Genomic DNA, 24,335 nt, shown 5'->3' with positions numbered 1-24,335 from the left:
GTCTGTAGTCTGAATACATTTGTTGTTAATGTTGTTTTTGTTGTTGTTTGTTTTACGCTACGCACGAATTTGCTGTTAACTTTTTGCTGTTCTTTGTTTTGAAATTTGTTTTTCGTTTAAAAATTCATTAGATTCTATATTTATATATATATGTGTGTATGGTATATATGTATGTATATATATATAATATTGTGTGTATGTGTGTATGCTTAATTAATTGTCATATGTATATGTATATTTGACTAACCTTTCGCTCTAATGCTTTATCTAACACTTAAGTCTAAATGTACTGTTATTAATTATAATAATTTATTTACTTTTTGTGTGTGTTTTGTTTTGTTTTTTTTTTTTTGTGGTTCAAATTGTTGTGTGTTGTTTTTATTTTATAAGCATTACTTGGATTTTCATTATGCAAATTTCATTTCCATTTTGTTTCTGTTTCATTCCGTTAATATATATATATATATATATTTTTATTTTCGACTCGTTTATATATGTATGTATATATATAATATTTAAAAATAGTTAACTTTATACTTTGTTTTCGACTTCTAGACTCATTCGCTTACATCGCTTTGATCTTTTTCTCATCGTTTTTGCTACTACAATACAATACTTAGCTGTTTCATTTCCATATCATTTCATTTCATTTCTTTGCGTTGCGTTTCATTTCCGTTTTGTTAAGCTTTTGTTTTTTTGGTTTCTTCGGTTTTTCTTCTGTTGTGGTTTTTTTTTTTTATTTTGTTTAGTTTCTTTTGGCCATGTTGTTTTTCTGTTTTCTGTATTCTGTATTCAGTTGTTCAGTTTTTGTTTTGGGTTTTCAGTATTCATAACATAATTTCAACAATATCGAAACGAATCGTTTTTGGAATTCAGTTTTCGTTATTCGTACGTCTTTAAAATTGAAATTGAATTGAATGCGGTGCAAATTGTGCTTGTGGAAATCTTAAATAAGTCGATACCGAACACATACATATATATATTCTATTTGTGCTGTTCCGCTTTTCAAATTCGTCACAATTTCGCCACTTGCAGCGAAATTGCATTTCGGAACGTGATCTATACATATAAGTTATCAAATGCGTGAATAGATGATATACATAATCAGGTTTTTGCATTTGTGCTGTTCCGCTTTTCAAATTCGCCACAATTTCGCATTTTGCTGTGAAATTGGAATTCGGAACGTGACATATATAGTTATCGAATGTGTGTGAATAGATATACATAATCAGGTTTTTGCATTAATGTGCGACTTTTTATGAACTCGGAATCGGAACACTTTAAATTTCGGAACATCGTTCAGTATTTTTTTTCAGAGCGTTGTTCAGTTTAAAATAAAAAATAATTATATATATATATAAGATATAAGTTGACTGTGCATGTGTATGTGTGTGAGTGTGGTCTGTGTGTGTGTGTGTGTGTGTAAATGTATGGGTGTATGTGTTTGTGTTTGTGGCTTGTTCACATTGAATTTGAAATTTATTGTGACTGGTTTACGTTTTGTTCATTCATTTTTCTATCACAGCAACATATTTGTATACACTATTTTACATACTAAAAAATCAAAATCATACCAACAAGAAACCAACTTGAAGTAGAAAGGAAAAACGGTTGAACAAATTAGCAAAATTAATTATTTTACAATAATTTTTGTGTGTCGAAAACGAAAAACGAAACGAAAGGCGAGAAGATTCGGAATAAATCAAAAACAAACTGTCGTACAATTTGTTGAAAAAGTCAATTTTTCATATTTTTATTGATGAAAGTAAAATATAAGTATAAGGTTTAATTTAATTTTTGTTTTTTTTTTAGAAGAAGTTGAAGTTGAAAAGCATTTACTCGTTTATGTATTCTTTACATTTTTTCGGTTTTGATCATTATTGTGTGGGTTTTACATTCTTTTTTTCTTTTGTTGTTTGTTTTCTTTTTTTTCTTTTACAAAAGTAGAAACAATATTTTGTACGACTTGAAGTGAAGTATTGAGATTTGCGTAGATCGTTGACAGTTAAGTGTGAAGCCATTTATGGGAACTAGAACCGAACGAAGCAATCGAATCCGAGTTAGTAAGAAAGTTAGTTAATTGAAATGTTTAGTTTGTACTTACAATGAAATGTGGCGCCGAAAACAACACCGCCAACGTGGCTATAATGGTGAAAAGCGTGAAAATAATAAGGCACAAGCGATCCACGACCATTGCCGCAAATTTCCAGTCTCGCGTTATGTCGCCTGTCTCATCCTCTTTTTTCAGCTAAGCGCAAAAGAATAACAGAAATGCAATCAATCAAAACAAATCTATAAATACAGTGATCGATTATTATCAATTCATCAATCAATCAGCCCAAAAATTATTAATTAGTATAACAATATATCTCCTATTCAATCTGTAAACTGAGTAATTTTTGAAAGTGATTTATAATTAGTAAATCAATCTTCAAATCCAGTGATTGATAACAATTCAAAATGAATCAATCAATCATCAATCAATTTATGAACTGATACAAATAGTTTCAGATTATCTTTTTATCAAATATGGCAAAATCAATTAATGAATTGCTCAATCAATCAATCCAAGAGTTAATACTAAGATTAATTGTTTATCTATCAGCAAGAAAGATGATTAATAAATCAATCTTTAATCTACTGATTGATAAAAATTCATGATTCACAATGAATATTCAATCCATCAATCAATTCGTTCATTTACCAATCCTGGCAAGACAAATGAATAAATTAGTCAGAGCTACATCAATCAATCAGTCGAAGAATTAATATTAAAATTAACTGTTTATCACCAATCAATTCAATTTCTAATAAGATGTTCAGATTATCTATTAATCAAATTTTGAATTGAGTAATTGTCAAATTCATTTTATAAATTAGTCAATCCATCAATCAATTAATCAATCAAATAAAGAATTATTATTTAGATTAACCAGTAATTGATAATAAATCATAATTAAACATGTGCAATCCATTATTCAATTCATTCATTTATCAATCCTGGCTTGAAATTTATCAATAAATAAGTCAACCTATCAATCAATAAATCAATCAATAAATAGATTACCAATCAACTAGTCAATCAACATACATATTAGTCAAATTTTAAATTGAGTAATTGGCAAATCCATTTTATAAATTAGTCAATCGATCAATCAATTAATCAATCAATTTAAGAATTAATATTTAGATTAACCAGTGATTGATAATAATTCATAATTAAACATATGCAATCCATTATTCAATTCAATTATTTATTAATCCTAGCTTGAAATTTATCAATAAATAAGTCAACCTATCAATCAATATATCAATCAATAAATAGATTATCAATCCATCAATCAATTAATCAATCACTCCAATAATTGATATTCAGATTAACTATATTCATCGAACATTAATTTGAGTGATTCGCTAAATCAATTAATAAATTAGTCAATCCATCAGTTAAGAGAATTTGACATCTGACCTTACCTGATCGGTTATCCAACGCAGCTCCTTGAGTATCAGCGCCAGTTCGTATTCCGCCGAGGAGCCGAGACAGGTGTGCGAGATGGCCTCGTGCATGCGTGCATCGGCAACGGCGGCAACAGGACCAACTGGACCCACGGGACCGACGCTGCCATCGTCGCCTTGCCTGTGAGAAGAGCTCAATTAAATGTATCAATCAATCGCCAAGTCAATCAGTCAATCATGCACAAGTAGGCTATTTGTTTCCTCGTCCTCTTTAACTTATCTATTTGCCCATTCTATTCAATCTTATCCTCGTTCTCGCTGCACCCTCCAATCAAACAAAATATTCATCTGTTGACTCGGCAAACACTTGAGGCGAGTGTGATATGTTATGATGATGATATTCTTTGCTTTTGCCCTCGTTCTCCTTTTCTTTCTTTTCGCTTGTTGCCTTGCTGATTTCCATATTCCTTTTATATATGGATATTTTTGAAGGCTTTTCTATGTTTGTTTTACTCTTTTCCCATATTATTTGTTAACTTACTTAAATACAATTGTTATTTAAATATGCAAAAATATATAATGATGATAAATTTAGTTTTTATACTCGTATTACAATTTGAAAATTTAATTTTTGTATGCTTCGCACAGCAAATTAGCATCTTATTTCCAGATGGTTTTATTTCATTTTAAATAAATTTGCAACAAATTTGAATTTCTACAAAATTGAATTTGTAAAACTGTTAAAACTAACATTAATTGGTTCATCATGTTTCGTATACATAAAAAAAGTTTGCAATGAGTTCAACAGAATTCCCAAACTAAGTGTTATTAATGCGACTTAAGAAGTTTGAAATATTTCTGAGGAATTCGTTGTTAGATTCATTAATGCGTATAACCCAAAAGGGTTAACTGCAGGAATTTGAGGAACGCAAATGCGTTAGCCAAAGGGTAAAGTCATAAGAAAATGTCATAAAGTGTGACAATGCTGAGTGGAGAATTTTGTACTTCCACGAAATGCTGGGATGCTACTTATAGAAATACTATAGAGTCGAGAGTCGAGTGCCTGACGCTGTTATATACATATATATCTCGGTGGCATATTAAATTATCTGCTAATTTCGAGCTCGATAAGTTATCCAACAGTTTGTGTGGCACAGCTAGAAATGCAAGTGCGAGAGCGAGTCAAAAAAAGAACAAGCAAGAAAGCTACAGTCCAGTGTGCTCGACAGTGATATACCCGCTACAGATTTTGAATTAACGGAAAACAGTCCGGTATTAATTTTGAAATATACCGAAGGCCATATTTGGTATATCGATGGTATAAAATACATATTCCGCTATATATTCTGAATAAGAGAAAAACCGTGCAGTATTAATTTTGAAATATACCGAAGGTCATATTTGGTATATCGATGGTATAAAATACATATTCCGCTATATATTCTGAATAAGAGAAAAACCGTGCAGTATTAATTTTGAAATATACCGAAGGTCATATTTGGTATATCGATGGTATAAAATACATATTCCGCTATATATTCTGAATAAGAGAAAAACCGTGCAGTATTAATTTTGAAATATACCGAAGACCATATTTGGTATATCAATTCAAAATATACCACAGATTACTAATACATACCGCTACACATTATGAATAAGAACAAAACAATGTGGTATTATATTTAAAATATACCAATTTAATATACCACAAAAATACTGAAAATATATCAAAGGCTGTATTTTGTATATTGATATACTTCCAAGTTCAAAATATACTATGGGATACAAACTATACCAAATCACTGCAAAATACTAAAATATACCAAAGACTATAAAGAGTGCAAAATATACCAGATTGTCAGTCAAAGCAACTAATATTTCTTAAATCTCTTTTTATTTCTCATAACTTTTTTTATCCGTTTGCAATCAAATTCTCAGAAATTAAAAATACTATATATTTGATTTTTATCGATGTGCTAGGGTGGAAATGGGCGTGCTAAATATTTAAAATAAACTTCATATGCGTGCAAACATAACAAGTGCTGTCACAAAAGGAATGATAGCTATATCTATTATAGTTTCCGAGATCTAGGTGTTTAAATAGACGGACGGACAGACAGACGGACGAATATGTATACTTTAAGAAGTCGGAGAAACCTTCTTCTGTTACATACATTTCCTGCAGACACACACACTTATAATACCCTTCTACACCATCGGATAGCGGGTATCAAAAAGCAGAGAATGCAATGTTGTGGAGAGGGCTGTGAACTCAACTGAGAAACGTGACTCTGGCACAGTTGTCTCGCATCTCGCATCTCGCATCTCGCATCTCGCATCTCGATTCTCCTTCTTCATTTTCTCAGTTCTTCAGTTCTCGGTTTCGCAGTTTGCGGCATCGTGGAGGAGGAGGAGGAGGGGAAGAAGGGTCTACTACTCTCTAAGGGTTTTCCATTACGATTGTATTTCTATGTATTTTTCAGCTTGTCACTAAATGCGTGTCCTTGCCACTTGCCACATGCCACTATTATATTCAAGTATGGCATTGGCATGCCTCTAGTTTGTTGTTTGTTTGTCTCATTGTTGTTGCGGGTACAAACACACACACACACACACGTAGTGTGTGTATACACATCTTGTCATTGTCATTGTCATTGTCATTGTCATTGACTGTCATTCGAGGCATTGCTGAATAAGGATGCGGATGAGGATGCGGATGAGCGTACGGATGCGTATGAGGATGTGCCTTGTTGAAGTCGTTGTTTTTTTTTCTATTCTTTTTTTTCCCTTCTTTTCGTTGTCGCACTGTCTTTTTTTTTGTTTTTTTTTTTTTTCGTTGTCTTGTGCTCACAACTAATGCTGTCGTTTTTAGTTTGTTGTTGATATTGATATTGTCGTCAAATCGTTTAAAGTTTTTTCTATTTTCCACTTTTGTCCAGTGTTTTTTTTTTTTTTTTTGTTGCGTCTCCTTTCTTTTCTTTTCGTGTTCTTTTGGTGAGCTCAGAGCTCACATTTCATCCATGCAGTGAAATTAAATTGGGCAAACATTTAAAAGTTTTCTCTGCGGCAGCGCGACGTTGCGTTGCGTTGCGCACGGTGCGTATGCGTAACTTCATCCTCAATTGCTGACCAAAAGTTTCGAAACTTTCTTTTTTTTTTTCACCCCTCCCCCGTTTTTTTTTTTCTGTATTTTGCTATTGGCCTGAGCCCGATTTTGTGATTGCTTTCAAAACGGATTCGTTCAATTGGACTTTCGGAATGTTGATTTAGAAATTTTCACATTTATCATACTTCGAACGCGCGTACAGTGAAAGCTGCCTACAGAGTTCTGTTTAAATCAAATATGAATTGATTCGATTGGGGAGGTAACACTGTATAGACGTGTGTGTGTGTGCAGTGAAAGCGTTAATCCGTGAATTTCATTTCAAAAGCATACTCAATTTATCATCGATAGACAAAACAAAAAAAAAAAACAAAAAACGAAACCAATGAAACGGCGAAGCAACACTGCGTATGAGTTATCTCGCATGCCAAAATATTTCAATTTGAATGAAGAGAGAGCGAGGAAGAGAAAGTTTTTGGGGCGAGGAAATGAATGAGTTCACAACTAAAAAACTTTAAACATAAAAAATATTCATTTCTATTTTCTTTTTGTGTAGCTTCAACTACAAGTTGTTATCGATAACTTACCTAAACATTGTCCGATAGTATGTAGGCTGATGGGGCAATGTGGCGCTGGCGCAGCGATGATTGCATCGGAAGTCGTCATCAATGTCGAGCACATTGGCGAGCAGCGATTTCGAAGATCTGCGTGAATGCAATTGTTGGGGAAGAAAAATGTTAACAAATGTCGAAAATTGTGCTATAATTCAACTATCGATAGTACTATCGTAATGTAAGCAGCGCAAAATTTCAAGTCCAAACTGTTATCGATAGTAAAAGCGATAGTTTGCTTGCTGCAGAGTTAGCGAGAGTATCATATAAGGAGAGGAGGTTACCTTTCCTTGAGCTCAACGTTTTGGATCTGTTGCTTTTTGTCGCCAGCGTTCGATGAGCCCGACGACGAGGGCGGCGGCGGGCATTCGTAGCCAACCTGTCCGGGTCTTTGCATGCGCAATATGCAAGGTAACCAATAAAGGAATATTACTCTTATCTGTGTGTGCGAGTTCGACAGAGAGACGGAGGTGTGTTGGGTAATGCGGTTAAAAATAATAGCAATAAGTATATTTTTGGTATTTTTTTTTTCGTTAGTTTTATGTATAGATAGTAGTTTTTTTAATATATCATTTTTAGTAGTATATGGTATATTTTTGGTATATTTTCGTTAGTTTTATGTATAGATATGGAGTAGTTTTTTTTAAGTACATTTGCGGTATATAGTTTTTGATATTTGCAATCATTGTTGTAGTTGTTGTAGTTAGTAAAAATTACGACACACGTTCACAAATAGTTTTTGTTGTTTGTAGTTGTTGTTGTTGTTGTTGTTTAATTCCAATTTACAGTTTAAGAATTTAAAATTTATTTATCAGAAAGTTGTTAAAGTTTTGGTTTTTTTTTGATAATTTTTTTTTTGGTTTTTAATTAGTTTGATTAAGTTGCGTTCACACGTTGTGGCATGTAGATAGTAGATGAGTGTTGAGTGTGTGTTAAAAAGTAGTAGGAGATAGCAAACAGCACGCGCGTTTTTTGTACGAAGATAGTTAGTTAGTTAGTTGCATAGTTAGTTAGTTGGTTAGTTAGTTAGTTACAGGGAATGAAAGAGATAGCAGTAGTAGAGTTGAAGAGGCATTTGAGTTGAGAAGAGTTTTTTTTTTTTTTTTTTTTTTTTTTTTTAAGCGTTGAGAGTTTGCCAGTTAACGTAGTAATAGTTGTAGTTGTAGTTGTTGTTGTAGTTGTAGTTGTTGTTGTTATTGTTGTTGTAGTAGTAGTAGTTGTTGTTGTAGTTGTAGTTGTAGTTGTTGGTGGCCAGAGTTTTTGTTAGAGAAATAAAAGTTTTCGGTGTGATTATTGTGCTTTCATTTGGTTTTCTTTTTCTTTTCATTTTTTTTTTGTAATGCAAGTTATAGGTACAAATACAGATACTTATAGGGCAATAAAATCAAGTTCAAATGTTAAGGTTAAAGGTTAAAGCATATCATCAATTTGTACTAAATATGTACTAACTAAATGTGGTAAATTCGTTGTCAAAACACAGACACATTGCGTTCATCTCTGCATTGGTATTTGAGTATAATACATATATATTGTATGAACTGTAAATTTATTATATATTTATATATATATGCATTTAATATTGTATTTATTTAAAAATTTAACTTTAAGCATTTGGTTTTTTTTTGCAAAATTTATGTTCAACGTTTTCAAAAACCTTGTCTCGAAAATAATAAACATAATTTGATTTCAAATTTCTTTTCGGTTTAAAGTCAGGGGACAATTTGGATGATGACTGATGGCTGATTGATTGATTGATTGATGCGAGCTTATACTACATTAGCACAAGCAAGCATCGATGCATTGCTATCTCTAATTAGAGGATTACAAATGGCGATTATATAGTTGATAATCTGATATTAATCATCAAGAGAGTGGAGGACAGTGAAGTATGTACACGAGATGATGGTTGCTTCTATTGAGCATTGGTCACGACAGTTGAAGTAGAATAAACAAAACTATCGTATGGAAATATCGATAGGTTTTTTTGAAGCAAAATAATCGAAACTATCAAATGAAAATATAGATAGTCGATTGAAAATATCGAAATATCGATAAGTTTTTATGAAACATTTTCGGCAGTTGAAGCAAAATAAACAAAACTATCTTATGATAATAACGATAAGTTTTTTTTTATGAACAACTCCCGGTATTTAAAGCACAATTCACAAAACTATCATATGAACAAATCGAGACGTTTGTTTTCTTATGAATAACTCGCGGCTGTTGAAGCACAATAAATTATCAAAGAAGAGAATCGATAGTTGTTGCATTGTCACAAGAGATATCGATAGTTTTATCGATATATATTGTATATATATTTTTTTAATAAGCGCTTTTTCCAGATGAACGCAATAAATAACCTGTAGCTATAATTTCGGAAGTTACATTTTCAAAGTGACCGTATTTCACAAGCTTTCTGATCCTAAATTTGACATGGAAATGCTAAAAAGAAGAGTTCATAATTCTATTTACTGAAAATCATAATTGATATTCATTGTAACAGCCGTGCTCAATGCTAAATAGATCTGCCGATAGTACATACAATTTAATTGATGTTAAGTTTTCGAATGTTAATGGGCATTACCAATCATCAAAAAGCTAAACTGTACATATAAATAAAGTTTGCTCCTATAATTAATTGTATTTTTTGTTGTTACTCTGCGTTTTTTGTTGTTAATTCATTTAAATGACTTGCAAAATGTAATGGCATGCAGCAGAGTGTAAAAGAAGAGAGAGAGTAAATGCAAGCGAGGGAGTTGCTGAGAGTAATTTGTATAGTAATTTATAAGATTTTATTTGTGTGTGGAGTAGAAGACTTGATTCGAGTTCTCGATCTAAAGATATTGCTCTATACATGTGTGTGTGTGTGTGTGTGGTGAGTGTATGTGTGTGTTGAAGTAGTTGGTACATATTTTGTATATAGTACTTAGATAGTATGTTGAATTAAATAATACATATGTACATGGAATTGTTTTTTATATCTTAAGGAAAGCGAGTTTGTGGGGTGTTTGGTTGTTTTTTTTTTTGGTATTAAATGAAAATAGCAATCGATAACGTATCGGTATCTCTCAGAACGCTCGAAAAAAAAATACGAACTCAAAATGAGTAAATATAAATTTAGTAATTGTTAGTGGTAAGTAGAAGTATGTGGGGAACTCAAAATAGAGACAAAATCGGAGGAATATAGGTAATGGTATAATATTGGTTTTTATTTCGAGGGAGATAGTTGATATTTTTTGTATTTTTTGTGGTTTTTGTTGATTGATGTAAAGTAAGTAAGGTAAGTAAGGTAAGTAAGTAGTTAGCAAGTAAGTTAGTTAAATTTTTAGTAAGTTTGAATATAAATATTACCCATTCACTCATTTCATGCGTATCTGGATTTCTATGATGATAATTGAGGATAAGTATGGTTGACACAACTGATGAGGCCACCATAAACATAATGCAATTGAAATAAGTTCCTAGAAGGACACAAAAATGACACAAAAACGTTGTGGTAATAATATTCCATTATCGATTCTCCATCGATCGATATCGATATTCGCTAAGCTATGTTTGTTGTTGTTGTTGTATATATTATAATCGGTTTTCGATCTCGATTTCGATTCAAAGTCACACCTCGAAAATTGCCCTACTTAGTATAGAGAATAAAGAGTTTGTTTTGTTGTTGTTCTTGTTTTTGTTGTTGTTCCGCGATTGTTTGTATGTGTATGTGTCTGTGTCTGTATCTGTGTGTGTGTGTGTGCTTTTGTTGTTGTATTCGTAGTGAAACTTTATACACATTTCGCTTGATCAGTTTTCTGATCATATTTACAGAAAATCGTATTGGAAATTTGGAAAAAAATACGTTTTGTAGATTGTATTTTATTTGTTTTGATTTTTGTTGTTGTTGTTGTCAGTGTAGCTTACTAAAGTTTAAAGTTAGAGAAAAAAGTTCAAAGCAGTATATCGAAATAAAAGAAGTATAGTTAATAAATATATAAACATTGTTCTTTCGATATTTTTGTTCTTATCGTAAATTGCTTCAGTGAAAAAATTTATTTTACAAGTGTTTGTTTTGTTTTGTTTTTGTTTTTTGTCTTTTGCCTCGCCAAAAAATACTCAACAGACAAAAGAGACAGATATAGAGACAAAGACAGAGATAGAGAGTGTGTGTGTGTGTGTGTGTGTGTAGCGACAGGTAGACAAAGTGTTAGACAGCGACAGATATATATATATATATAGAGAGAGAGAGAGATATACATAAATTGAGAAAGAGAGATGGAGCGAGAGACAAACTTGTGGCTCAATTCAAAAAGAGTTTTGGGACTTTCTTTTGAAATGAACCGCGCGTTTGACTTGACGCCTTTTTCCTTTTCTTTTTTTTTTTTATCTTTTTTCGTTTTTCCTTTTTCTTTGCCTTAAATATTTCGTGGGGGGTTTCTTCATATTTCTCTTTTAAGAATTTTCTTTTGTTATTTTGGGACTAATTGTTGTTCCTTTTGACTGCCCTGTTTGCTTTTTTCATTTTTCATTTCTTTTTTTAAAGGTATTTTTTTTTGTTTTTTGCTTTTTGTGCACAACCAATTATCCGCAATCATCATTTTTGTTTAAAAATCGAGATCTGATTCGGTTCTTCGAAATTGTTGAGCTGTAAAATATTTTTTTGATGATAGACATGGGTCTTGGGCAAAAGGTGTTGATTGTTTTTAACTACAGTTAATTGTTGTTTGTTGGTTTGTTTGTTGTACTTTGTTTGTTAGGTGTGTGTGTGTGATGTTTGGTAGTTGTTTCGTGGTTGTGTTTTTTTTTTTTTGTTAGTAGTTTGGTTAAATGGCAATTAAATATTTAGAAATGAATCGAGAGTTTGTTTGTTCTGTGGGTGCGTTTCTTTCTCACTAGTTTTTGTTTTTTGTTGTTATTTTTTGTTTGTTTTAATTCGTTTTTAATTTGAGGTCTATTATTTAAGTTCTATTTAATTGCATTTATTTAGCGAATGCACAGTGAAAAATTGCATTAAACAAAAAGAGAGTAATGTATTATACAGAAAAGTAAAATGAATGTAAAGCGTTTATTTTCACTGTGCATCTGAATTTTTTGTTTTATGGTTATTGTTATGGTTGTAGTTGTTGTATTTGTGGTTGTTGTTGTTGTTGTTGTTTGGGGCACATACACTCCACTACATAATTGTTGGCTCTAAGCATATGATTATTTAAGTAATATATATATGTGTGTATATATATATATATATGTATATGTAGAGGAGAGTGTAGAGCAACTAGTCGCATATGCATATATAGTATAAGTATTGTTGTTATTGTTGCTGTTGTTGTTGTTGTTGTGGGATTTGATAACCTTTAAAAAACAAACACACACAGTTAATGGGCAGTTAATCACACATACATACATACATACATACATTTCTACTATACACATATATACACATACGTATGCGTATGCGATATGAATAAGTATGTATGCTAACAAAAATGAACAAAATACCAAAAACAAAAAAAAACTTAAAGCAAAACACACAAAAAAATACAAGTAAAGTGTGTGTGTGTGTGTGTGGTATTTACAAGTGTGACCAGCTAGATTGTGTAAATGTGTCTGTGTGTGTGTGTGTGTGTGTCTATGATACAATGAGTGTATGTGTGTGTGTGTGGGTGTGTGTTGAAAGTAAGTGAAACACCATCAAAAGAAAAGCATATAGTTTGGTAGTATATCAAAAGTTAGCAATCTTTTTTTTTTTTTTTGTTGTTGGGAATTACTTTATAAACAACATGAGCGAGAGCGAGATAGATAGTTAATTAGTTAGAGAGAGAGAGAGAAATACAGAGTTAGAGAGTAAGAGAGAGAGAGAGATAGCGAGTTTTTTTTACTACCACAACTACAGCGCACAGAGAATTCGAACGAACGAACGAACCAAACTCAAAAAGCCGACATTTCTCCAACAATCTTCACACGACAAACAAAAAGAAAAAAAAAAAACAACTAATTCAAAAATCATACAACACAATCTTAACAACAACAATAGAAAAATAATTTGAGTAACGATAACGATAACGATAACAATAATTAGTAGTAGTAGAAGAAGAAGACAAAATATTTACACATACAACCCTGGCAACCCTGCCTAGTCTTATATACCCCACAAAAATTTTTCGGTTTTTGTTTTTTTTGCCAATCTAAGTAAAAATTCCTTTCGATTTTTACATGCAAATTGATGAGCCGATAAAAAAAAGAGTTGTTGCTATACAAATACATATATAGAGCACATATGTATGCGTGTGTTTGACAGCGTGTGTGTGTGTGTGTGTGTGAGAGAGAGAGAGAGCCAAATATACAGACATAGCAAAAGTGAGACACAGAGAGATAGCGAGACAGAGAGAGAGAGAGCAAGAGTTAAAGACAGCGTTTAGCTCAATTATTATTATAATTTTTGTTTTTCGTTTAACACGGACATGTTTTTTTATTTTATTTAGTTATTTACATAGCTGTTCCCGTGTGTGTGTGTGTGTGTGAGTGGGTGTGGGTGTGTATGTGTGTGTTTCGATATATGCTGTGTTAGTGAGTGTGTGAGTGTGTGTGTGTATGTGTTAGTTTCATTAATTGCAGCGAGCAAGAAAAAAAAAAAAACGAAAGTTCGATATGTAAAGTGTGCGACAAAAGTTCAATTGAACCCGAGGACATGTTTGTTCATGATGATGTTGACTTTGACCCCACGACGCATGCCACGCCCAGTCCCACATTGTGTCCCGCCCCCCTTCGAGCACACGCACACATTGACATTCATATACGCATTCACATTTCGTATTCATAACTGCAATAAAGAAGTTGAAGATAGAGTCGCAAATTGTTTTCTTTTTTTTTCCGTTTTTTTTTTCGTTGTCAAATGTGTGTGAGTGCTGAGGTATGTGTGCGTGTGTGTGGGTGGGCGGCGGTGTCATGTCAACTAGTTTGATAGGCATTTTGTGTTCTTGCATGCCAACAAGAACGTTTTTTCTTTTACATTATGTGGTAGTGGTCCTTGGCAAATACATATATAGTATATATAGCATACATATAGACTCTCGACACAATTGCTCGAGTTCTCGTTTGTTGTACGCAAATCCAACAAATCCAAATCCAAATCCAAATCCGAATACAAAACCAAATCCAAAATGAAAAACCAGTAAAACCATCAAAATCGAAACACAAAAATTATTGTTATAACGAAATCACACAGAGAAAGAGAGAGAGAGAGAGAAAAGTAGAGAGAGAGAGAGAGACAATAGTAGGTAGTAAAAAGTAGATGACAACAAATCAAATATCAGAATGTAATATAATATATATTTATAGATGGTATCGTATAATATTGTTGTTATTTATGTATATTGTTGTTTCATTTCTTTTTGTTGTTGCGAATTACTATTCATCTGAATTTGTCTTGTTTCATGCGAATTTTCCATACCAGTCCTCGGATACGATAAGAAATACGATATAAGATACGATATTCAAGATACACATACGAGTTTCTACGTTTTGAAAACAAAAAAAAAAATAAAATAAATTCAATGATATTTCGTTACGTTACGTTGCGTTACGTTACGTGTCGAGTGTGTGTGTGTGTGTGTGTGTGTGATAGTGTATGTAGGTATGTGTGTTGTTGCTATATGCATACTTCTATAGCAACGTGGTGCAAAATAAGTTTCAAACAAACAGTGAATTGACATTAGCATACGATATTCGAATTACGATATACGGCATACGATATTCGATTTACGATATACGATGCACAAGATACAATGATTAGCATTCGATATTCGAATTACGAATTACGATAGACGACATACGATATTCGGTTTACGATATACGATACACATGATACAATAATCGAGTGTGGTGGATATGGCATGCTGGATAGATGGGAACAACAATGCAATCAATGTTTTCATGAACGGGAAACTTGTACTTATTGAATTGGCTTTTATTTGTCTCTTGTAGTTTTATCGCAGATCTCTCAGAAGCATTACGATATATGTATATTCCAACGACGCGCACACACACAGAGCTCCACTTACCTTCTTAGTTCGTAGCAATTACTTGTTACTTGTTAATGTTACTAAATGTATATATTTATATATATAGTCGACAAATATGTTAGATATATAGTATATGTAGATATCAAGATGTTCAGATGCTCAAAATGGACTACAAAATGTTGTTGGATCAGAGTTGTTTGGTTTCTATTCGTTTTGATCATGCGTCGATGATGCTGGATGATGATCAACAAGTAACCCAAACTTCCAACTCCAACTTCCAACTAAAGTAGATATAGTATATATGTGTATTATATTAGATTATAGCAAATACTATACTTGTTACTCGATTACTTTTGATAAATTCGTTTAATTTTCAGTTTCAGTTCATTCAAAATGATGTTCTATTGATGGCATTTTTTTTTTGTTGGTAATTGTTGTATATATTGAATGTACAGAACTTTTAAGCAGGTTCGCTGGGGTGGTTCACACATTCATTGATGATGATTCCTTTTGCTCACGACTTCAGGCACAACTCTATGTAGATATGTGTTTGTGTGTGGGTGTGTGTGTTAAAGTCTAGCGCAAATGAAAATGCAAATCAATCAATCCGTCTGTCTGTCCGTCCGCACATATAAACAGCAATAGCTCGAAAACTATAAATGCTACACATAGAGAAAAACATCTTCATTGAAAAGTAGATTGCTAATCTCGATTTTAGATCGATCTTAAGAAAACAATCTTGAAAATTACGATTTTAATGGTAAATTTGCATTTTAAGATTAAAAACATCTTATTTTAAGATTTTAATTTTGCCTCAAGAACGTTTAAGATTCCAAATCTTGATATACGAGGTTTTAAGTTGAAATAATCTTGAGACAAGATATTGTTTTTCAATAATCGTTTTAAGATGAAAAACTTTTCTTTTAAATTCGAAAAGATTTTATAATCAAGAATTTCAAAGTAAAAAGCACACAATCAATTTTTTTGTTTGTTTTACATTAAACAATTTAAATTTAAGATTTTCCCTTCCTTGTTCAATTTTAAGATATTTCCATTGTTGAAATAAGATTATAAATTTTAATTTGAAAATTGGGCAATCTAGATTTTTGTTAGAATTTCGATTTCAATTTTGAGAGTTTTCCATTCTTGAAACAAGATTATAAACTTGAATTTCAGAAGAAATAAAAATTCTTGGTTCCATTTTGACATCAAAGAATCTTGATTCAAGATTTTATTCTTGATTTTAGCAAGTTTTTTTTCTTTCTGTGTAGAGCTGTCAAATTTGGCGATAATGTGGAAATGTGATAAAGGTTTTGATTTTATAGACAACTTTGTTGTCAGCTGGATTTCATGCATTTCAGTGAGTGAATGGCGAGTGAAAAACCGATTGTCAAATGCGATTGATGCGTTTTGCATTTGCGCTTCGACTATGTCTGTGTGTGTAATGTATTTTGGTGAAGCTAATTGGTAATTTGAGATTATTATTGTGTAATTGCTGCGGTCATTTGTTGCATCTACATACATACGTTATACGTTTTACGTTTACAATTGCAATGCATAATTAGTAGCTACTCGGATAACACATTTGTTTCACTCACTAAATTATCTCTAATAATCAAACACGCACGCACACACACACACACATACTCAGATATCTTAAAATTAAACTATGTGAATTACAACTACGAATACTCATTCAAATAACAATCACACTCACACTCGACTGTCGGAGAGTTTCTTTTTGTTAATGTATGTTAATTGTTGCGTTCAACTACGGATTGTATGTGAAATCAGCTAATTGGTTTTGATTATCAGCATAGCGACTAGTGTTGTACAGTGCCGCAAAATTAATTATTTCGCACGCTTCTTCTCTCTACATAGAGAGAGCGGCGTTATCTCTCTTTTGGGTGTTTATGAATGACTAAAATGCAAATTGAAGCTGCAAAACTTCATGAGTGTTATATATATATGTGTGTGTGGGTGTGTACATAGTGTTGTAAGCAGCGGGCAGTGTTGGAAAGTACTACAAAAACTGCATTGTTCGTTGAGCGAAAACTATCTAAAAGCTAGTTGATTTCAATATCCATGGATACTTAATACTTAAGCCAGCATTAGTTTCACATAGTTTTATGCTTTATTAATGCGAAATCGAAGCGAGCAGAATTGCTTTTTGCTTTTTTCTCTTCCTGAAAGTTAAGCTACGAAATATGCACGTGATGGGGATAAACTTGAACTGTACAAAGTTTATGAAATCGCTTAAATCATAGAGAGAAGGCGAGAGAGAGAGAGAGAGAGAGAGAGAGAGAGAGAGAGAGAGAGAGAGAGAAAGACGCTCGGCATTAAATGAAATATTAAGAGAAAAACAAAAACAAACAGAAACCAGAAATCAGACACTTAAAGATTGCAGAGCAACAACAGAATAAACGCATCTTTCTCCTCCTCCTCCTCCCACCACACACTTTATAAAGTTCTCGCCCACATTTTATTTAGCTTTGGCTTTGGTTCACACACATCCTGAACCTCATCCTCATCCTCATCCTGATCCAGGAAGGTGAGCTGCTTGAAACTTAAAACGGGCCAATTTGCTGTACGTGTTTATTGCTTTCAATTTCGATGCAATGCAGCACACAACAACAAAAAAAAAAAACAGAAAAGCAGAAAAATAGAAAGAAAAAAAAAAAAAAAAAAAACAACAAAGAGAAGGAAATAAAAAGCAAAACTTCAAATTCGAAACTAATAGCGCTGCAAATCTTCACTGATACAAAAGGTGAGGGTTAAATTGTACTTTGATTTCTCCACTCACTTATATTAAAAATATAGCTGAATCTATCTAGTGTTTATGGTACTTTAATCATTTCAAACTTTTGTGAAGTGGGTTTTTCACTCATTTGCTCAAGTGCATGTGAAATTTAACTAGCAGTTAATTGAGTAGTTCATATTATACCACGTTTAAAGTCTAAATAGTTCGTTTACATAAAGTCTATATCTTTGCTATCTACCTAGTTTTTATAGTTTAATTACTGTTATGCATTTTCGCAGTGAATGTTAATGTAACTGGCAGTTATTTAAGTAGTTATTACTTCAAAGACTTTAAAGTCGAAATTGTTGTTCTACCATGATATTAACAAATTTGCTTTATATCCAGTCTTTATAGTTAAGCTAATTATTTTCGGACTTTGTCAAAGTTTTCTCATGTTCATGTTAATTTTAACTGGCACTTATTTAAGTATTTATAACGTCTAAAGAGTTGTTCCATATGAGGTCAATATCTATGATATATATTTAGTCTCTCATTGACTGTAAAGTATTTTCGTAGTTCGTCAAAGATTTCTCATGTTCAAGTTAAATGCCATTTGTCAAGGATTTCTAATTTTAACTGACACTTATTTAAATAGTTATTATTATAACGATTTCAACGTGTAAAGAATTGTTCTATATGAGGTTTTATAGTTCATTGACTGCAGAGCCTGTTGATAGTTTGTCAAAAGTTTCTCATGTTCATGTTAAATTTAACTGGCAGTTATCTTCGAAGTAGTGCTGCTAAGCTTCATATTAATTTTAACCGGCAGTTAGTTAAGTAGTTATTTCTATAACTTTTTTATGAACTCTATATCTTAACTATCTTAGACATATTTTAGCACTAAAAAGTTGAAATATGTACGAATTCGATATCTTTGCTATATACCTATAGTTTTCTACAGTTTATTTAGTGCTTCTGGAGTGCATGTTAATTTTAACTGGCAGTCATTTAAGTAGTTGATATCATAAATAGTTCATACTATATTTAAGTAGTTTATGATAAAGTCTGAATAGTTCGAACTCAATTTCTTTGCTATACACCTAGTTGTTTCTTTTTTTTTGGAGTTTGTCAAGGGTTTCTCAAGTTCGTGTTAACTTTAACCGTCAGTTAATTAAGTGGTTTATACTTGTCTAAATAGTTCGTTCAATATCTTTGCTAACATATAAACTTAGTCTTTATAGTTCAACGACTGAAACATATTTTCGAAGATTTTATTTGGTGTTTGTCAAGTGCACGTTAAATTTAACCGGCAGTTATTTAAGCTAATATCACAAATTGTTGTTGTTACTATTTACAGTATTTATTTTACTCAAAATTCGCATTGTCAGTAAATTAAGAAATGCGCTTGAAATTAAGTTGAGAAATGCAATTGAAATAATGCCTCAAGTTTTGAAATGGTTTTTCATATATTATATATTGTGTATACGAATTTGCCGCGACTGCAGCTTTAATATGAACATGAGAGAGAGAGAGAGAGAGAGAGAGAGAGAGAGAGAAAGAAGGCGACTTAGTTGTCTAGCAGCTCACAGTGTGTACAATAAGTACTCGCATGTATGTGTACTTAAAATACTAAATGTGTAGAAATGTGGCATGAGAATACGCTAGAGTGTATGTGTATGTGTGTGTGTGCTTCAAGTGTGTGTGTATGTGTGTATTTACGAGTAGTTGTACAACATTCGTGGAGCAGCTTAAGTCCGCGCACCTTTAAGACCCAACCGCAGAGAGTATTTAACAAAAAAAAAAAAAAAAAAAAAAAAAAAAAAAAAATTCATAAAATTGCAAAATTTAATGAAAACGAAAAACTCTTAATGAAAAACGAAAAAAATATGAAACTTAATTGGAAAGAAAAAACAAGTTTGCTTTGCAGTTTGTCTTTCTCTTTTTTTTCAGGTTTTTTTTTTCTCGGCTGTTGCGAAAGAAGTTTAAGTGAAATCTTCACTGATTAGTTCGAGTTGAGAAGAAAGAGAGCTGAATGTTTGAATGTGCATTAATTATACAATAAACATTATTATCATTATTATTATTATTAATATTATTATGTCTGTACTAAATAGAGAGATTTGTGTATAGTTTTCTCTTAACTTACCGAGCAGCGGCACGGCATCGGATGTCGCTGGCATCGTTTCCGCGACCATATTCAGGAAGACTGTGAGCGATAGTAAAATAGTAACTCCTGAAAGTATGCAGCAAAAATTTTATGAGCAAACAGCGAGTACGTTTTTTTTGTCGAGTGTGTGTGTGTGTGTGTGTCAGTTGTGTGTTGGTGTGTTAAGGTAGAGTTAAACAGAGGGAGAGAGAGAGAAGAGAGAGAGATAAACAGAGAAAGAGAGATTGAGAGAGAGAGGAGTGTAGTAGAGCACATTAAAGTTATTATTTGTGGTTATTATTATTATAATTGTTATTGGAGAACTGTGAAGTGTTGCCAGACTGTTTGCAAAACTGAGTTTCCTGCGTCGCTGATGCTTGCATTCTTTCTTTCTTTCTTCGCTGCAATTGGATGCACATGGATGTGGTATGTAGATATTGTAGAGATTGCGATTGCGATTACGATATTTGCTTTTTTGTAATTGTCGCGCCTTTTTCATCCCGTTTTCTTTTCTTTTCGCGCGTTTTCGCATCAAAAACTACTACCGTATTCTCTGCGCTGAACCTCAAGTTGTGCTTCCACGTCCGTTGTCCGTTCGCAAATTTCATGTTTGTCACCCCCAACAAAACAAAACAACAAAAAATTACAGCAACTACACTTTTCTAAAAAAAACAATATATGAACACACTCACTCACACACACACATTTGGCACACTCACACACTCATAAACAGACTCTTGCTTGTACTTCTTGCAACTTATCATTATTTATGGGCAGCTGGCGTTTGTCAGTGAGTGCTTAGTCCTTATCAAAAGTTGCTTTGCCGCCTTTTTCAATACCCTGCACACACACTCTTGAGCAGCGACTAGCTTAGCTATTGCCTAATTTTGATGCCATTATGTGTACTACACAAAAGAAATGATAGACTAAAGTAATGCTTTCCTAATATTTAACCGACATAATATACTTTTATATTTGTTTGAATTAAAGGAACGTTCTTTTTGTTTTTTAATAATATTTATTAGTTGTTTGCTTTTCTAATTTTATGCGCTGTTCCAAGTTTCGCTTGTTCCACACATTTTAGAGTGACCATATTTGACAACCTTGAATACCCTAAAAAAGAAATTTATTGCCACACCACTCAAACATTTGCACTCAATAGGCAAACTAAATGCAATTAGCAAAACTTGTTTATTTCTATGGCGGCAATATCCCAAGCACATATTAATATTTTCATTTATTTATGGAGTCTTAAGACCCCACTATTTTATTAATGTCATTTCTCTTCAATGTCTCAGACGCTTCCATTTATTTATTTTTTTAATTATGCATCTAAATGCTTCTCTTTACTTTATCGATATGACTATGTAGTCTACTTTTTTCGCATGTGGTGTATTGACACACTTAAAATTTTGTTGTGCCGGGAACTGCGGAACGAAATAACCCTTTAGTTAACAAAAACTATGCAAACTTCATGTGTTGTTTTTTTTCACTTCGATTCTAAAGTGCCGATATACTACTCTTTTATATTGTTGTAAGAATTGTTTCCCAAATTTTATATATTTTATTTTATATTTGTCTACCTCAAGGAAATGTTTTTGTAATCAATGTTTGTTTCCCTATTTATAGCAAACACTTCATATGTTGTTTGTATGGTGTGTAAACTCTAAACATGCTCCAAATTTTTACCAAAAAAAAAAAAAAAAAAAAAATGAAACTAGACAACATTCTATTCATTAATTTGGGGGGCAGGCAACTAGCAACTACGGAAGTCGAAAGCAACACTGGCGCCATCTAGCGCTCAACGTTGCGTCTTCACTTGTATGTGTTTCACTGTATTTGTGTATACGTGTGTGTGTGTGTGTGTGTTTGTGGAGTAGAGTACAGGGTATTTGTGGCGCCTAAGCAGCGCGTTTAATGGAACGTTTTTGTGCTGCGCATATTTTATGCCTTGCTCTTTTGAGGTTATATAAATTATGTCAAAAGTCAGTCAGGGGTATGCGGGGGACTAACACAGAGAGAGAGAGAGAGAGAGAGAGAGAGAGTGAGGGGAGAGAGGGAGAAAGAGGAAGGCCGCCAAAAGTGTCGGGCAAACATAAATTAGCCACAGGGTTTTACGCAAACTTGTCTATTATGCATGAACCACGGCTGGCGGCCCTAATGCGTTTTGCTACACACACACACACACACACACAGTCGCACACACACACACACACACACGCTTTCGTTGACAGACACGCATATATGGGGTGGGGGTTGTTCTCTATGAACAATTTTTAAAATATGGCATTTTTGTCGGAATTTTTTTTTTTGTTTTCGCTTATTTTTTTTTTCTCTTGCTGACAGCTGCAAGCAAAAGTTTTGCTACGTCTTCTCTTGCTGCTCATAAACGCAATATATATAGAAATGTATCTATATATAGAAATGTTGTATATGTATGTGTGTGTGTGTCGGAGTTTTATATAAATTTTTGCTCGTTGTATAAAAGTATTGTGTAAATTTTTTGACATGCACCATATGCTGCGCGTGTTGAAAGTACGTGATGAGCTTCAGATGCCAATGCTCTGTGTGCTTTGTGTGCTCTGCGGATGAGCTGCAAAGCATTTTGCCACATTTTCGCATAACTTTCCTTCAATCCACAAGCTGTGTTTGTGTCTGTTCCTTTCAAAATTGGTCAAAATGAGCAACACCAGTTGTTGCCACACAACTCTTGGCAGCCAGATCAACGAGACGAAAGATCGTCGCAAATTAACAACATTTGGCAACAGATTTACTGCATATTCGTTTCTTGTAATTATTCAGAATTTAAGATGTGGAATCTTTCATTTTGATACCCGCTAATCATAGGGTAAACGGGGTATTTTAACTTTGTGCTTGCTGGAAATGTATGTAATAAGCAGAAGGAGGAATTTTCGACTTCATAAAGTACAATCTGGTATATTTTGCACTCTATGGTATATTTTATATGTAGTACTATATCAATATACCAAATATGCACCCTATGATCTATTTTGAATATATTACTATTTCAATATACCAAATGTAGCCTTCGGCATATTTGTTATACCCGCTCAACATAGGGTAGAAGGGTATTATAACTTTGTGCCGGCAGGAAATGTATGTAATAGGTAGAAGGAGGCATCTCCGACCCTATAAAGTATATATATTCTTGATCAGCGTCAACAGCCGAGACGATCTAGCCATGTCCGTCTGTCCGTCCGTCTGTATAAACACCTAGATCTCAAAGACTATAATAGATAGACTAAAAATTTTTTTCGACAGCATTTGTTATGTGTTCACGCAGATCAAGTTTGTTTCAAATTTTTGCCACGCCCCTTTCACCCCCGAAAATCAAATCAAAATTGAATTTTAAAGCTAGAGCTGTGATTTTTGGTGTATGCAATAATAACTATAGTATTTAGGAGTCCTGAAAATTTCGTTGCGATCAGATAAAAATTGTCGAAGTTATTAAAGAAATACTTTTGTATGGCCAAAAACACCTACTTACTAGGGCTCTTAGTTGCTTTGGCTGACAATCTGGTACATTGCGCCGTCTATGGTATATTTTAAATGTGGTACTATATTGATATACCAAACATACCATTTGGTATATTCTTAGTATTTTTGTAGTGTTTTCGGTATATTTTGAAAATAATACCGCAATATTTTGCTTTTATTCAAAATGTGTAGCGGGTATCTCACAGTCGAGCATACTCAACTATAGCGCTCTTACTTGTTGTTTGCCATTTGGCATTTGCAGTGGATTATGACACAGCAAATCTTTTTGCTAGGAATGTTGTACTTTACGGGCTTTTTGCAGATGAATTCCCTGTAAATTCGAGAAGCTGCTAGCTGAGTGTATTATACCATATTTGTTGACATGGCTCAAGATCAAAAAGAAAGATCATGTCCTAGTGTAATCAGCTCATTTATAAAGAACATTTATTAAAGTTATCTTTAGGATTGATTGATTTAAGATTTATTTATCGTTTTAATAGAGTTTGAAAAATAACAGAATATCCAATTAATATTACTCCTCAAAGTGTAAACTAAATTCGGTTCCATTAGTGTTCATCTGGGCACACTGTACAATCCCTTTTGAATTTAGAGTCTTATTTAAGTTCTGCTGACTATGCAACGGGCAACTGAATGCAATTACTTTATATAGTTTTAATACATCAATAAGAACACTAAATTAAAGAAATTATCAATTCACTTGTTGGATATGCATCTGAAAACCCTATTAGTATACCTCTGGTCACACTATTAATATGTA

General features: G+C 32.7%; 1 protein-coding gene across 6 annotated transcripts in view; it reads right to left on the bottom strand.

Annotated features, from left to right (window-relative positions):
* Positions 1 to 1,409: 1,409 nt before the first annotated feature.
* The window catches only part of LOC117578239 (neuronal acetylcholine receptor subunit alpha-7), a 217,152-nt gene continuing 194,226 nt past the window's right edge, over positions 1,410 to 24,335 (bottom strand). For 5 of the 6 annotated variants that reach the window (XM_052008699.1, XM_052008696.1, XM_052008698.1 and 2 more), the window contains 7 exons: positions 20,060 to 20,146; positions 10,522 to 10,631; positions 7,455 to 7,609; positions 7,147 to 7,263; positions 3,475 to 3,637; positions 2,105 to 2,248; positions 1,410 to 2,030 (listed from right to left, as the gene is read on the bottom strand). In XM_052008699.1, coding sequence (XP_051864659.1) covers positions 2,022 to 2,030; positions 2,105 to 2,248; positions 3,475 to 3,637; positions 7,147 to 7,263; positions 7,455 to 7,609; positions 10,522 to 10,631; positions 20,060 to 20,146 — 785 coding nt within the window. In that variant the 3' untranslated portion in view covers positions 1,410 to 2,021. Of the gene's footprint in view, positions 2,031 to 2,104; positions 2,249 to 3,474; positions 3,638 to 7,146; positions 7,264 to 7,454; positions 7,610 to 10,521; positions 10,632 to 20,059; positions 20,147 to 24,335 lie in introns of those variants that run through there. The other variant, XM_052008700.1, reaches the window with a different exon arrangement.

The sequence above is a fragment of the Drosophila albomicans genome, chromosome X, assembly GCF_009650485.2.
Source record: "Drosophila albomicans strain 15112-1751.03 chromosome X, ASM965048v2, whole genome shotgun sequence".
Lineage (NCBI taxonomy): Eukaryota > Metazoa > Arthropoda > Insecta > Diptera > Drosophilidae > Drosophila > Drosophila albomicans.
Note: the sequence above shows the minus strand (reverse complement) of the source record. Positions and strands in the feature narration are given on the sequence as shown.